This window comes from Colius striatus, chromosome 26 (genome assembly GCF_028858725.1).
Source record: "Colius striatus isolate bColStr4 chromosome 26, bColStr4.1.hap1, whole genome shotgun sequence".
Taxonomy (NCBI): domain Eukaryota; kingdom Metazoa; phylum Chordata; class Aves; order Coliiformes; family Coliidae; genus Colius; species Colius striatus.
The window spans coordinates 3,345,409-3,357,565 of NC_084784.1; the positions used below are offsets into that span (position 1 = coordinate 3,345,409).

Genomic DNA, 12,157 nt, shown 5'->3' on the forward strand with positions numbered 1-12,157 from the left:
GGAGACCTCTTCACCAGGGATCTCATGCTCTTGGCTCTCCAAGCTGCTCATCTTTACAACACAGCCAGCCTGAGTCAGGGAGAGCTCAGCCTGAGGGGGGTTGTGCTTCACCCAGGAGCATCCACTGAGACCTCCAGCCTGCTCATCCTCAGACACAGGTGTCCAGGAGGTGGCTTTGAAGGCAGAGGCTGTGTCACTGCATCCAGACATCACACACACAGCAATCCACTTCCACCCAAACATATCAGCAGCTGAGTGCAGCCCCCTGCTCCCATTGGCAACTGCTGACCTGCTGAGATGTGTTTGTCCCTTCAGATCAGACTCCCCTTGCAGGATGGGAGAAGGAGCAAATCCATAGAAGAGCGAGAGGAGGAGTATCAGCGGGTCAGGGAGCGGATATTTGCACGAGAGGTGAGCTGGGATGGGGCCCAGGAGCCCTCCTGCAACTGGGGGCCAGAGTTGGCTTTGAGTATCCTGAGAGACACACTGAGATCTCCTCAGTGCCTTTGCTACAGGTTTCCCAGCAAAGAATGTCCCAGGGTGTTGATAGAGGAGCCACGTCTCTGCTTTCCCACTTTGCTCCTTCCCTAAATGGCCTGTCTCAGGGGGCAGTAGGTATGTGGGGACTGACAGGGGGACAGTTCTGCTCCTTGCAGAGTTACAGGCTATAGCAGTGGCCATTGTGGGATGACAGATGAGCTGCTGAAGCTGAAGGGAGCAGCAGCTCTCTCCCAGCTTCTCTCCAGCGCTGCAGCTTCGACCTCCTGTCCAAGCAGTGTTGGCAGTGGCAGGCAGGGCTCTGTGCCTTTCCAGGATGGATCTGGGACAGCACATTTATTGCCTTGCTTACAAAGCATCCAGCTTGCTTATTGCCTCCCTGAGCTCTCTGCTGCCTACGTGGAGCTGCTGTAAGGCTGAGCTGTGCTCCCTGCTCGGAGGCGCCGCTGTGCTGGGTCCCGTGTGCTGGCTGGGGGCAGCTCTCCACGCTGTGCCAAGGGCCAAATGATGGAGTCAGGGACAATTCCAAGTGCTGGGGATGGTGTTCAAAGTGCAGCTCCTTGCCTGCTGCTGTGGGGTGTCTGGGGGATGACAGCTTTCATTTGTCCTCATGGGACTTGCCCTGTGCCTGCCCAAGGGGGACGTTGAGGCAGCTGCTGTCTCCAGGTCACATCAGCAGCCTTCAGCTGGTAACTCCCCAGCCAGCTGGGATCATGGACTTGTGTTACATGCACAGGCCCAAAGCCATCCAGACAGAGCAGATGTGCCTGGAGTCCTGGACCAGAGCAAGTGCTGTCTGATGTTAGCACAGCACTGGCTGGGCTTGTCCTTCCCCTTGCTGTGTCCATGGGCTGAGCCAGGGCCTGGTGGCTGACTTGGCGGCAGGAGGGACTGTTCCAGGCTGGGCTGGGCTGCCTTTCAACCCTCTTTTCATGGCTCTGATACTTGTGCCTTCATCAAGCAAATAAAGACCCTTGTAAGTCTGCCTTTGATTGTTCCACTGACAAAGCTGCCTCAGAGCAATGAAGGAGGGGGCTGAGGGCTCCAGGTTTGCAAACCCTTGAGACATGTCAGGGTCAGGAGCTGAGCCTGGATGGACTGGTGTGGCCATGGGACTGATGTGTGTGAGTCCCTGAGCATTTCCCTCTGTGCTTTGCCTTTGTTGCTGTCAGGGTTACTCAGGTCTCCCTTTTTCTTTCCTTCCCATCTCTGTGGCTTCTCCGTGCTTCCAGACTGGCCAGAATGGATATCTCACTGACAGCAGGTTAGTGCTCTGCTCTGGACACCCTTTGTACCTCTGGCTTTCTCCCCAGAGAGCTGCTGTGGCCAGACCTGTCCTGGGGCTCAGGGAGGTGGTCAGGGGAGGCACAGCTCAGAGCTTAGCAGTAATCCCAGCATGGAGCTGCTCCAGCTGGGTAGAAAGCCTTCCAGGGCTGCTGTGGGAAGGGGTTTCACAAGATCTGCACCAGCCTTGGCTCGAGGCCTCTGGTAAAAGCTGCCTGTCCTGAGACAAGATGGGCTTCAGCAAAGGAAGCCCAGGAGCCCTGTGCCCAGGGAAGTGTGTGCTGCCAGCTCCCTGCACAGGAGCCCTGTGCCCAGGGCAGTGTGTGCTGCCAGCTCCCTGCCCAGGAGCCCTGTGCCCCAGAGCAGTGTGTGCTGCCAGCTCCCTGCCCAGGAGCCCTGTGCCCAGGGCAGTGTGTGCTGCCAGCTCCCTGCACAGGAGCCCTGTGCCCAGGGCAGTGTGTGCTGCCAGCTCCCTGCCCAGGAGCCCTGTGCCCTGGGCACGTGTGTGCTGCCAGCTCCCTGCCCAGGAGCCCTGTGCCCAGGGCAGTGTGTGCTGCCAGCTCCCTGCCCAGGAGCCCTGTGCCCAGGGCAGTGTGTGCTGCCAGCTCCCTGCCCAGGAGCCCTGTGCCCAGGGCAGTGTGTGCTGCCAGCTCCCTGCCCAGGAGCCCTGTGCCCAGGGCAGTGTGTGCTGCCAGCTCCCTGCTCAGGAGCCCTGTGCCCAGGGCAGTGTGTGCTGCCAGCTCCCTGCCCAGGAGCCCTGTGCCCAGGGCAGTGTGTGCTGCCAGCTCCCTGCACAGGAGCCCTGTGCCCAGGGCAGTGTGTGCTGCCAGCTCCCTGCCCAGGAGCCCTGTGCCCAGGGCAGTGTGTGCTGCCAGCTCCCTGCTCAGGAGCCCTGTGCCCAGGGCAGTGTGTGCTGCCAGCTCCCTGCACAGGAGCCCTGTGCCCAGGGCAGTGTGTGCTGCCAGCTCCCTGCACAGGAGCCCTGTGCCCAGGGCAGTGTGTGCTGCCAGCTCCCTGCACAGGAGCCCTGTGCCCAGGGCAGTGTGTGCTGCCAGCTCCCTGCTCAGGAGCCCTGTGCCCAGAGCAGTGTGTGCTGCCAGCTCCCTGCACAGGAGCCCTGTGCCCAGGGCAGTGTGTGCTGCCAGCTCCCTGCCCAGGAGCCCTGTGCCCAGGGCAGTGTGTGCTGCCAGCTCCCTGCACAGGAGCCCTGTGCCCAGGGCAGTGTGTGCTGCCAGCTCCCTGCCCAGGAGCCCTGTGCCCAGGGCAGTGTGTGCTGCCAGCTCCCTGCCCAGAGCATCACACCAGCAGCCGCTCCGTGCCCAGCAGCGCTGCGGGCTGGGGCTGCCCCGGCTCCTGCTGCCCCTTCTCCCCTTGACCCCTGGCTGCCGTGGCTCTGTGCAGGGGCAACAGGGAGGGTTTGAGCCGAGCCTCAGGCAGCCGTCAGAGCAGCACAGAGAGCGAGATAAAGGCCCTGGAGCCGCGGCCCTGGAGCAGCACAGACTCGGACGGCTCCATGCGCAGCCTGCGGCCGCCCGTGACCAAAGCCAGCAGCTTCAGTGGCATCTCCATCCTCAGCCGAGGGGACAGCGTGGGCAGCAGCAAGGGCAGCGCTGCCAGCAGGGCCCCCCGGGCAGGTGAGTGCCAGAGAGCTGCCAGCCACAGCCTGGGTGGCCGTAGCAAGGGTCCCTCCCTCCCTCTGTGCCTGTGAGCAGCTGAGGAGGGTCGGCGTGTGGCCGTGGGCAGGGGAGGGCTACAGTCACCCTGGAGCTGTTGCCCTGAGAGGGGTGTGAGCCCTGTGCCAGGCTGCCCAGGGAGCTGGGGCAGTGCCCAGCCCTGCAGGGATCCCAGAGCTGTGGGGTGAGGTGCTGAGGGGTCAGTGCTGGGCTGGGCAGGGCTGGGCCTGCAGCAGCTCCAGGGGCTTCACCAAGCAAAACCGATTCTCTGAGTTGGAGGGCTGAGGGTGTGAGCAGCCTGGGCTGCTGTGACCCAGCCTGTCCCCGTGGCAGCTCCCACAGGGCTCTCTGGCAGCAGCACAGGAGGTAGTGACAGGATCTTCTCCCCCTGACCCTCCCCAGCAACGAATCCACGTGTTGTCTCTGCCAGGTCCCAGCTCTGCTGTGCCTTTCTCTCTTCAAGGTTTGGTACTTGGTGCCCCTGAAGCATGCTGCCAATCCCCTTCTTCACAGCCCAGCCGTGGCCTCCTGCCCTGCACAGCCCAGCAGCCTCAACCACAACCACCCCAGCAGCCTCCACCACAACCCCAAGGACTTCCACCTGCAGCCCAGCAGCAGCCAACCATGAGCAACCACATCATATCCCAGGTGGGTTCCTGCACAGTGCCCAGGGCTCAGCCAGCCCCTGGGCACAGGGGCAGGAGGTGGAAGCAGAGCCAGCACACACCTGGGTTGCTCTGGACTTGTGCTTGCCCAGGGGAGTTTGGGGTGTCACAGAAGGTTGAAGGGCTTCTTGTGCCTGGATGGGATGCTGTGTGACATCTCAACTTGCCAGCCTTGGGCCAGCAGCCCTCCTGGCAAAGGATCTGCAGCCCTTTGCTGAATGGCAGGGTTATGTTCTGCAACCAGCTGCCCTCCTGGTGAGGGACCAGCACAAAGTTGGGTGCCCCAGTGCTGAAATGCCCTGGGGAGAGGCAGAGCTGGAGCTGTGCCTGGGTGTGTTCTGCCTCCCTGGGTTAAAGCAGGTGATGCACAGCCTGCAGGATGGAGCCCTCGTGGCTGTGATTCCAACCTCCTGTGTTCAGCTCCTGAGGCTTGTAAGAAAACCCAAACCCCACAGCACAGGAGCTGCCCCTGTATCCCTGCACAGGCCTGGGCACAGCTGGAGAGCAGAGCTGCTGAGTGGGTGCAGAGCTGGGGAGTGCTCCCAGGACCCTCCCATGCTGTTGTGCTCAGAGCAGGGTGGCAGTGGCTGCACCACAGCCTGTCTCTTGGGTTTTAGGGGGCTCTTTTCTGCTGCATCGTCTCCTGCTTGCAGTGTCTCCCACAGCAGGGAACTGCAAGTCACACTGCAGCTTTTCAAGGTGCAACTGGACAGGGAAGGGTGCTAGACAACCTTACCTGGGCTCCCTTGCCCAGGGATCACCTTGGGACCAGCTGATCTTGTGAGGCCTCCTCCGAGCTGGGCTGTTGCATGGTGCTGCCAGTGGGCTGGGATGGGAGGAGGAAACAAAGCTCCTGGGAACAGCTTTTCCTGCAGATAACATGAAAACCTCCTTGCTGTTGGTTATCACCTGTGTGAGGATGAGGAGAACCTGTGGTTCTTTGGGTGCTGGAGTGGCCCCAGGGCAGTGGGTCTGTTTGCAGAGGACACAGAGGCTCGAGGGAGACGGTTCTGCAGGTGCAATTGTCTCCCTGAGGTAGCACCGAGGCTGGCAGGAGTGTGTGTGGAGAGGTCTGAACACACAGAGGCTTCTGGAGCTTGTGCAGGAGCACTCTGCCTTGCTTAGGGCTCTGTTCTGTGTCTCCTGTTAGGTTGAGGTCCTTGTGGAACTGCTTTTTGGGTCCTTGTGTTTGGTTGATGGTGGAAGGGCTGAAGGTGAGGTGTGTGTGCACTTTGTGCTTCACCAAAGCTCAAATCAGATGCTCCAAACCCCAGTCCAGTGCTGGCCATTGCAGCTGCAGGGTCTGATGCTGCACCTGGGTGTTGCCATGAGCAGCCACCAGCAGGTTCTCCCAGGGACAAGTGAGAGGCCCCTGGTGAGAGTGAGGGAAGGGCCCAGAAGGACCCGAGAGAGAGCTGAGTCAGGCAGGGCACTGCTGTGGGAGACACCCCCAGGTTTTGCTGAGGGCAGGTGTCTGTCCTGCTGCTCCTGGCCCTTGTGAACTGGGTCCCTGTTTGTGCCAGGCAAGAGCTGCTTTGTGGCCAGGGGCAGCTCCCACAAAGCAACGGCGTGTCCTGGGGGAGAGGGACGCTGCCCCCTCTGGTGTCGCTTCCCAGCCCTCTGCAGTGCCCCTCTGTGTGTGTGCACTTGGCTCACTTAACTAACCTTGTTGTTCCTTCTTTCTCTCCTTCCTCCCCCTTCCTCCCCCTTCCTCCCCCTGCCCTTTTCCCACCCAACTCTCTTCTGCTCCGCTCCCTTCTCTGCTGCTCGTAGCCGGTCCCAGCGCTGCAGCCTGTTCAGTTCTCTCCAAGCTCCTGCCCCCAAGTCCTCTTGCCAGTCTCTCCACCCCAGCAGTACAACTTGGTATAAACCCCATTTCCTCTTCTGCACTGTGTCTGTGGTACCCACGTGCTGTGTTTGTGCTGTGTGAGCTTGTGCCCATCAGGAGTGTGGTCTGGGACTCTGCAGGCTCTGGGCACTCCCAGGGCAGCGCTGGGCTTGGCCTGAGCTGGGCAGGAACCTGGGGCAGAGCAAACACCAAGCCCAGAGGAAGCTCGTGGCCAGCACTGGGGTGTTGTGTGTGTGGGGACTGGGGTGTCCCATGGGCCAAGCCCTGCCCAGTGTGTCCCAGCATGTGCTGAGCACTCAGCCCCTCCTGCCCTGGCTCTCCTGGCCCTGCCCTGCACAGTGCTCCTGTGCTCCTGCTTCTTGGTGGCTCATTTCTGGGGACCTTTGGGGTGGGTTTTTTTGGGGGGTGGGGGTGTGAGCTCCTCCACACAGAGCAGGGAGAAGGGGTCTCCAGCCCTTGCAGCAGAGCCATGTCCCCTGTGCTGGTGTCCCACGTGCTGCCCCCTCCATCCCTCCCCCTTCTCCCCACTGCAGGCCGAGGAGCTCAGCAGCCCCTTTGGGCAGATCAGCCTCAGCCGTCAGGGCTCCACAGAAGCTCCAGACCCGTCCTCGGCCTTGTTCCAGCCCTCCCTCATGTCCCAGCACCCTCAGCAGCCAGGATTCATCATGGCAACCCCTGGGCAGCCCATTCCCACCTCCAGCTACTCGGCCTCAGGCCACACGGCCCCCACACAGCAGGTGCTGCAGCCCCAGGGCTACATTCAGCCCCCCCAGCAGGTAAGGAGCTGCCTCGAGGGGATGGTGACAGCCCCAGGCTGTCAGGGAGAGGGCTGCTGGGCAGCAACCCAGGGCACAATGGGATCCTCTTTGTCTGCTGCTCACCTGGGATGGATTAATAGATGGGGCTCCAAGCACTGGGTCAGCACACACCTGCTAAGCACAGGGTGGTCCCCTCATCCCTCTGAGCTCACAGAGCACCTACTGGGGCCCCTCCAGCCATTCCTGGCTGATAGTGCTGGGGGAGGGACAGTGCCCTCGGGGCTCTTGCACTTACTGTGCTGGGAAAGGCTTGGATGTGGGGGCTGGGAGGAGTGGGAAGGGGCTGCACTTCATCTGGCCAGAGCCAAAGCCCTGGTTGGTTTCCTTCAGCAGAAAGCCAAAGCAGCCGAGAGAGAAAACTAGTCCTGGGGGACCAACTTCCCTGGTCTCACCCCCTTGTGTGTTCTCATCACTGTGTTGTCTTGACTGTGACAGATTCAGGTTTCTTACTACCCTCCTGGGCAGTACCCAAACTCCAGCCAGCAATACCGATCCCTCAGTCACCCAGTGGCCTACAGCTCCCAGCGCAGCCAGCAGCTCCCCCAGCAGTCCCAGCAGCCTGGTAAGGGGGCACAGAAGTGGGGAGGGGGCACCTTTCCCTTTCCTGCATGGTTCTTTATTCCTCCTTTCCCGATCTCTTGTTGGCTGTGAAGGGTCCAGGCTGCTCTCCCCTGGCTCCCACCCTTTGCTTGTCTCTTGACTGGGCAAAGAGCAGTTGAAACCTGGCTCAGCTGCAAGGGCTGGTTTAGTCTTTTCCCTCCCTCTTGCTGTGTAGCACACACTGAGGTGCTGCAGGGTGGGTTTAAAGACAGGAGCCTCCTTCAGGTGTCTTTACATCTGCTCTGAGGGAAGCTCCTTCCCCACTCTCTGGCCAGAGGCAGCATCTGAGCCCTCGTGTGCCAAGTCTCGGGCTGTTCCCTGTGACCAGCTGGGAAGCTGCTCCATTCAGACTCTCTCCTGACAGGTTTACAGCCAATGATGTCCAACCAGCAGCAAACATACCAAGGTGTAATGGGAGTGCAGCAGGCTCAGCCCCCCGGGCTCCTCAACAGCCAGAGGAACAACATGGGGGGCCAGATGCAGAGTGTGATGGGAGTGCAGCAGGCTCAGCCCCCAGGACTCCTCAGCAACCAGAGGAGCAATATGGGGAGCCAGATGCAAGGCTTAATGGTCCAGTACACTCCACTGCCTTCATACCAGGTAGGCATCAGTTGCTTTCCACTGAGGGGCTGCTGGGGAGGGGGCCCCAGCTGTGCAGGCCTTGCAGGGAGAGCCCTACAGCCACCTTGGAGTCTGTGTGGGACATCTCTTGAGGATGAGGATTGAGTGCAGCTGGTCCCTTTGCCATGCTGTTCACCCAGAAGAGCTGGGAAGGGCTGCCCATGCCTGGGCAAGCTCACTCTGGGCTGCAGCCCACAACCATGTGGCATCTCCTGTGCCTTGCGTGGACCTCACTGGTGTCCCCTTGGGGCCAGTTCTCCCTCCTCCTGCTCTGTGTTACCTGCCATTCCACTGAGCTGCTTCTTTCCTCCCTGCACAGGTTCCTGTGGGCAGTGAATCCCAGAATGTGGTCCAGCAGCCCTTCCAGCAGCCAGTGCTGGTGCCAGCCAGTCAGTCTGTTCAGGGGGGGCTTCAGGCTGGAGGGGTGCCCATCTACTACAGTGTCATCCCAACTGCCCAGCAGAATGGCACCAGGTAAAGCTGCCCTGGGGAGCAAAGGCTGCTGCTGCCTGACTGAGAGGGCACAGCATCCTCCTCCTGCAGCTGGGGGAGGTGACTGGGCACCACAGACGCTGGTCATCCCTTGAGCTGGCACAGGCAGCACTCCCATGGGCAGTGCTTCCCAACCACAGCCTCCAGTGCTGTGAGGGAACTGGTGGTTGCCCTCAGAGATGGGCCAACAGGTTGCTTCTCCTCATCCCCATCCCCTCACCAGTGCACCCTCTTGCTCCACAGCCCTTCAGTGGGGTACCTTCAGCCACCTGGCTCTGAGCAGTACCAGATGCCACAGTCCCCATCACCCTGCAGCCCACCACAGATGCAGCAGCAGTATTCAGGTAAGAGGGGCCAGGCTGGCACTGGGCTGCACTGAACAGAGATGCCAATCCACAGCCAAGGCTGGCAGCTTCTCTGCAATGGGCTTCCTGAGTCCTGCCCATCCTGTGGGTTTAGGGTGTGGAACAGTGAGTTTGGTCCAAGCTGGTGCTGACCTGAGCCTGGCTTCTACTTGCCAGGGTGGGCAGTGGGAGCTGCTGTGGGCTCCTTGCTCCCTCTGCTGGCAACACAGCTTGGAGTCACCAGGGCAGCTCCTGGGAGCAGGGAGCACTGGCTGATCTCCCAGGCTCCTGATCTTAAAGGTCTTTTCCAACCAAAACGATTCTGTGATTCTGTTTACACCAGGGGAGGTTTGAATTGGAGCTGAGGCAGAACAGTTTCCCTGGGAGGGGTGTCAGCCCCTGTGCCAGGCTGCCCAGGGAGCTGGGGGAGTGCCCAGCCCTGGAGATGTTACAGAGCTGAGGTGCTGAGGCCCAGGGGTCAGTGCTGGGCTGGGCAGGGTGAGGGGAGTGGGTGGGCTTGATAATCTTAGAGGCCTTTTGCAACCAAAACCATTGTGTGAGAGGACTCTGCATCCTGTCCCAGCCCAGAGAGTTGAGCTGGAGCCCAGAGAATCAGAGCAAGAGCTGGAACCAGGGTGCTCTGACCTCTGCACTCAGCTCTGGGACTGGATCCCACTCCTGGAGTTTTGCTGTGCTGCTTGGAGAGGTCACACAAGTTACCTTCAACTTGCCTTCTCTGCTGCCATTTCTCCTGGCAGCACTGTGATGGCAGCTGTGGCATCAGAGGGGGATCCCAGCTGGGTCTGGGCAGGCAGGAGGGGCAGAGGGAGAGAGCAGGGAGAGGGTGTCTTGGGGAATGCTGCCTCTTGTCCTCTACACAGAGCCCAGGCAACATTGCTGCTGTCATCTCTCCTCAGGAGTGTCTCCATCAGGCCCTGGTGTGGTTGTGATGCAGCTGAATGTACCCAATGGCCCCCAAGCCCCCCAGAACACCCCCGTGGTGCAGTGGAGCCACTGTAAGTACTACAGCCTGGAGCAGCGGGGGCAGAAGCCCGGAGACCTCTACAACCCCGACAGCAGCGCTCAGGTATGCAGAGGGCTGGGGAAAGCAGCACCCCTCAGCATCTGTGTGTCTGCAGGGCCTTGGGAGATGGGAAGTGGCTAATCAGAGTGGGGCTGGGCCTGTCTGACACTCTCCCTCCCCCAGGCCAGCACCCAGCTGAGCAGCCCCATCACATCTCCCACCCAGTCCCCGACACCGTCCCCCGTCACCAACCTCAACAGCGTCTGCACGGGGCTGAGCCCCCTCCCTGTCCTCACACAGTTCCCTCGGCCCATGGGCCCAGCACAAGGTAAGAGGGGAAGGAGGGAGGGACAGCACAGGGCTGGGGGCTCTCCTGGGGGGGTTTGTTTGCAGCCCCCCACCGTCACTTTGCTGCCCTTTGGTTGCAGGGGACGGACGTTACTCGCTGCTGGGGCAGCCGCTGCAGTACAACCTGTCCCTCTGTCCCCCACCACTGCTCCACAACCAGCCCAGCTACAATGCACACCAGGTAAAATGGGGCCAAAGCATCCCCCCACACACCCCCCTGCCACTGTCCTGGGAGCAGAGCAAAGACCAGTTCCCCTCCCCCTGGACAAGCCCTCTGTGAGCAGGGCCCAGGAGTGGTGCAGAAGTGAGTCTTCCCCCCTGCCCTGTGCTTGGACAACCCCCCCTGTGCTGCTTCTGCCACTCATCCAGCTGTAAATGGATTTCCCTAGAGCCTGGCACTTGGCTCAGATGTCAGCCCCAAGTGCTTTGAAGTCTTGGAGCTGTGGCTGTGCCTTGACACCAGCTCACCCAAGCGTGGTGTCCCCTCCGAGGTGCAGCATCCATCCCAAGTGTCTCCGTTTCAGGCCTCCTCCCTCACTGCCAGGGTGCTCTGCAGGCACTGGGAGGCCACAGTGTCTCCTCTAAAACTGCTGGTTTTCTTCTTGAAGGGGCAGACTGGAATGAAACATGGAAACAGGAGCAAGAGACAGGCCCTCAAGTCAGCATCCACTGACCTCGGCACAAGCGACGTAGGCAAGTGACCTTCCTCCAGCAGCTGCCCTCTCACCAGTCCCACCACAGGAGCGTTGGCAGAGCCTCCAGACACAGAACCCATTTGTGGAGTGGCTGTGGAGATCAGCTCCTGGCTGCTTCTGCCTGTCCTGTGCACACAAACACCCCCCAGCCCAGCCAGGGCCGTGCAGCAGAGCCCAGGGGCAGGACAGAGGCTGCTCAGCAGCCCTGGGAAGATCCATCTGCCCTGAGCAAAGCCTCTGGGAAGGAAACTGATGGAGTGATGTGCACCAGGACACCTGGGCCCCATTCCTGCTGCTGTGAGGGAGTGATGGAATGGGTGGGATGGTCAGACATCCTGGGATCTTCCTCTCCTCTGTCAGCAGTGAGGGTCCAGACCCCAGCTCTGCTCTCCCAGCTGAGCCTTCCCTCCCCTGCTTCTGTCTCCCAGCGGGGCCTGGAGCTGCAGAGCTCTTTGGAAAGGCCTCTGAGACCTCCCAGGGCTGGCTGCAAGGGCTGAAATCCCCAGTGGATCATTTCTCTCCCAAGGGGAAAGGAATCCCTGCTCCTCACCCTGGGGAGATCTCCACTTGGTCCTCAGGGAGGGAAGGAGAGACACATCTTCCTTCCCCTCACACAGCACTACAAAGCTTTGCTGGTTGAGCCTGGGAGGAAAAACTCTTCAGTGGCTCTGCAGAAGCTTCAGGCTCGTCCCTTGTGTCACCTCCACGTCAGCAGCAGCAGCTGGTGGAGGGGGGAGCCTTTAAGAGCTGTGTCCCCCCTCCCTGTGGCTGGCACCTCCCTTACATGCCACGTTAATATTAGCAAAGAATCCATCCAGCCAGCCCTCTGCTAAGCCCCAAAGCCAGGGCTGGAGCCAGGAGGCAGCAGAAGGGTTTGGGTACCACAGAGCAGAGGTGAAGAGGTTGGCATGACCCTGGGCTGGCCACTCCAAGGGACCTGCAGGTGGGTGAAGCACACTGGGCACTGTGACACTGCACATCTCAGTGTCCTCCCTCAGCTGGAGTCTGGGGCCAGGTCTGGGCTCCCCAGCTCCAGAGACACAGGGAAGTGCTGCAGAGGCCAGGGCAGGGCTGCCAAGGTGATCAGGGGGTTACAGCATCTCCCCTCTGAGGGAAGGCTGCAGGGCCCTGGGGCTGTCCAGCTCAGGGCTGGGCTCATTAACACTCACAAGCTGTTCATCAGGAGGATGAGGCAGCATTTTCTGTTGTCTCCAGTGACAAGGGGTGATGGGCACAGGCTGGGACA

The 12,157-nt window shown here is 60.8% G+C and overlaps 2 protein-coding genes across 11 annotated transcripts in view; both read left to right on the forward strand.

Annotated features, from left to right (window-relative positions):
* Window positions 1-12,151, forward strand: part of R3HDM2 (R3H domain containing 2) — a 34,208-nt gene extending 22,057 nt beyond the window's left edge. For 4 of the 10 annotated variants that reach the window (XM_062015415.1, XM_062015414.1, XM_062015418.1 and 1 more), the window contains exons 10-23: window positions 316-411; window positions 1,731-1,762; window positions 3,184-3,416; window positions 3,919-4,103; window positions 5,894-5,983; window positions 6,503-6,745; window positions 7,223-7,349; window positions 7,752-7,987; window positions 8,328-8,482; window positions 8,744-8,844; window positions 9,762-9,931; window positions 10,052-10,196; window positions 10,297-10,397; window positions 10,825-12,151. In XM_062015415.1, coding sequence (XP_061871399.1) covers window positions 316-411; window positions 1,731-1,762; window positions 3,184-3,416; window positions 3,919-4,103; window positions 5,894-5,983; window positions 6,503-6,745; window positions 7,223-7,349; window positions 7,752-7,987; window positions 8,328-8,482; window positions 8,744-8,844; window positions 9,762-9,931; window positions 10,052-10,196; window positions 10,297-10,397; window positions 10,825-10,917 — 2,007 coding nt within the window. In that variant the 3' untranslated portion in view covers window positions 10,918-12,151. The remainder of the gene's footprint in view (window positions 1-315; window positions 412-1,730; window positions 1,763-3,183; window positions 3,417-3,918; window positions 4,104-5,893; window positions 5,984-6,502; window positions 6,746-7,222; window positions 7,350-7,751; window positions 7,988-8,327; window positions 8,483-8,743; window positions 8,845-9,761; window positions 9,932-10,051; window positions 10,197-10,296; window positions 10,398-10,824) is intronic. The other 6 variants (XM_062015419.1, XM_062015421.1, XM_062015420.1 and 3 more) reach the window with 4 other exon arrangements.
* The window catches only part of STAC3 (SH3 and cysteine rich domain 3), a 2,257-nt gene continuing 1,919 nt past the window's right edge, over window positions 11,820-12,157 (forward strand). Inside the window, 1 exon segment of the mRNA XM_062015336.1 lies at window positions 11,820-11,854. Coding sequence (XP_061871320.1) covers window positions 11,820-11,854 — 35 coding nt within the window.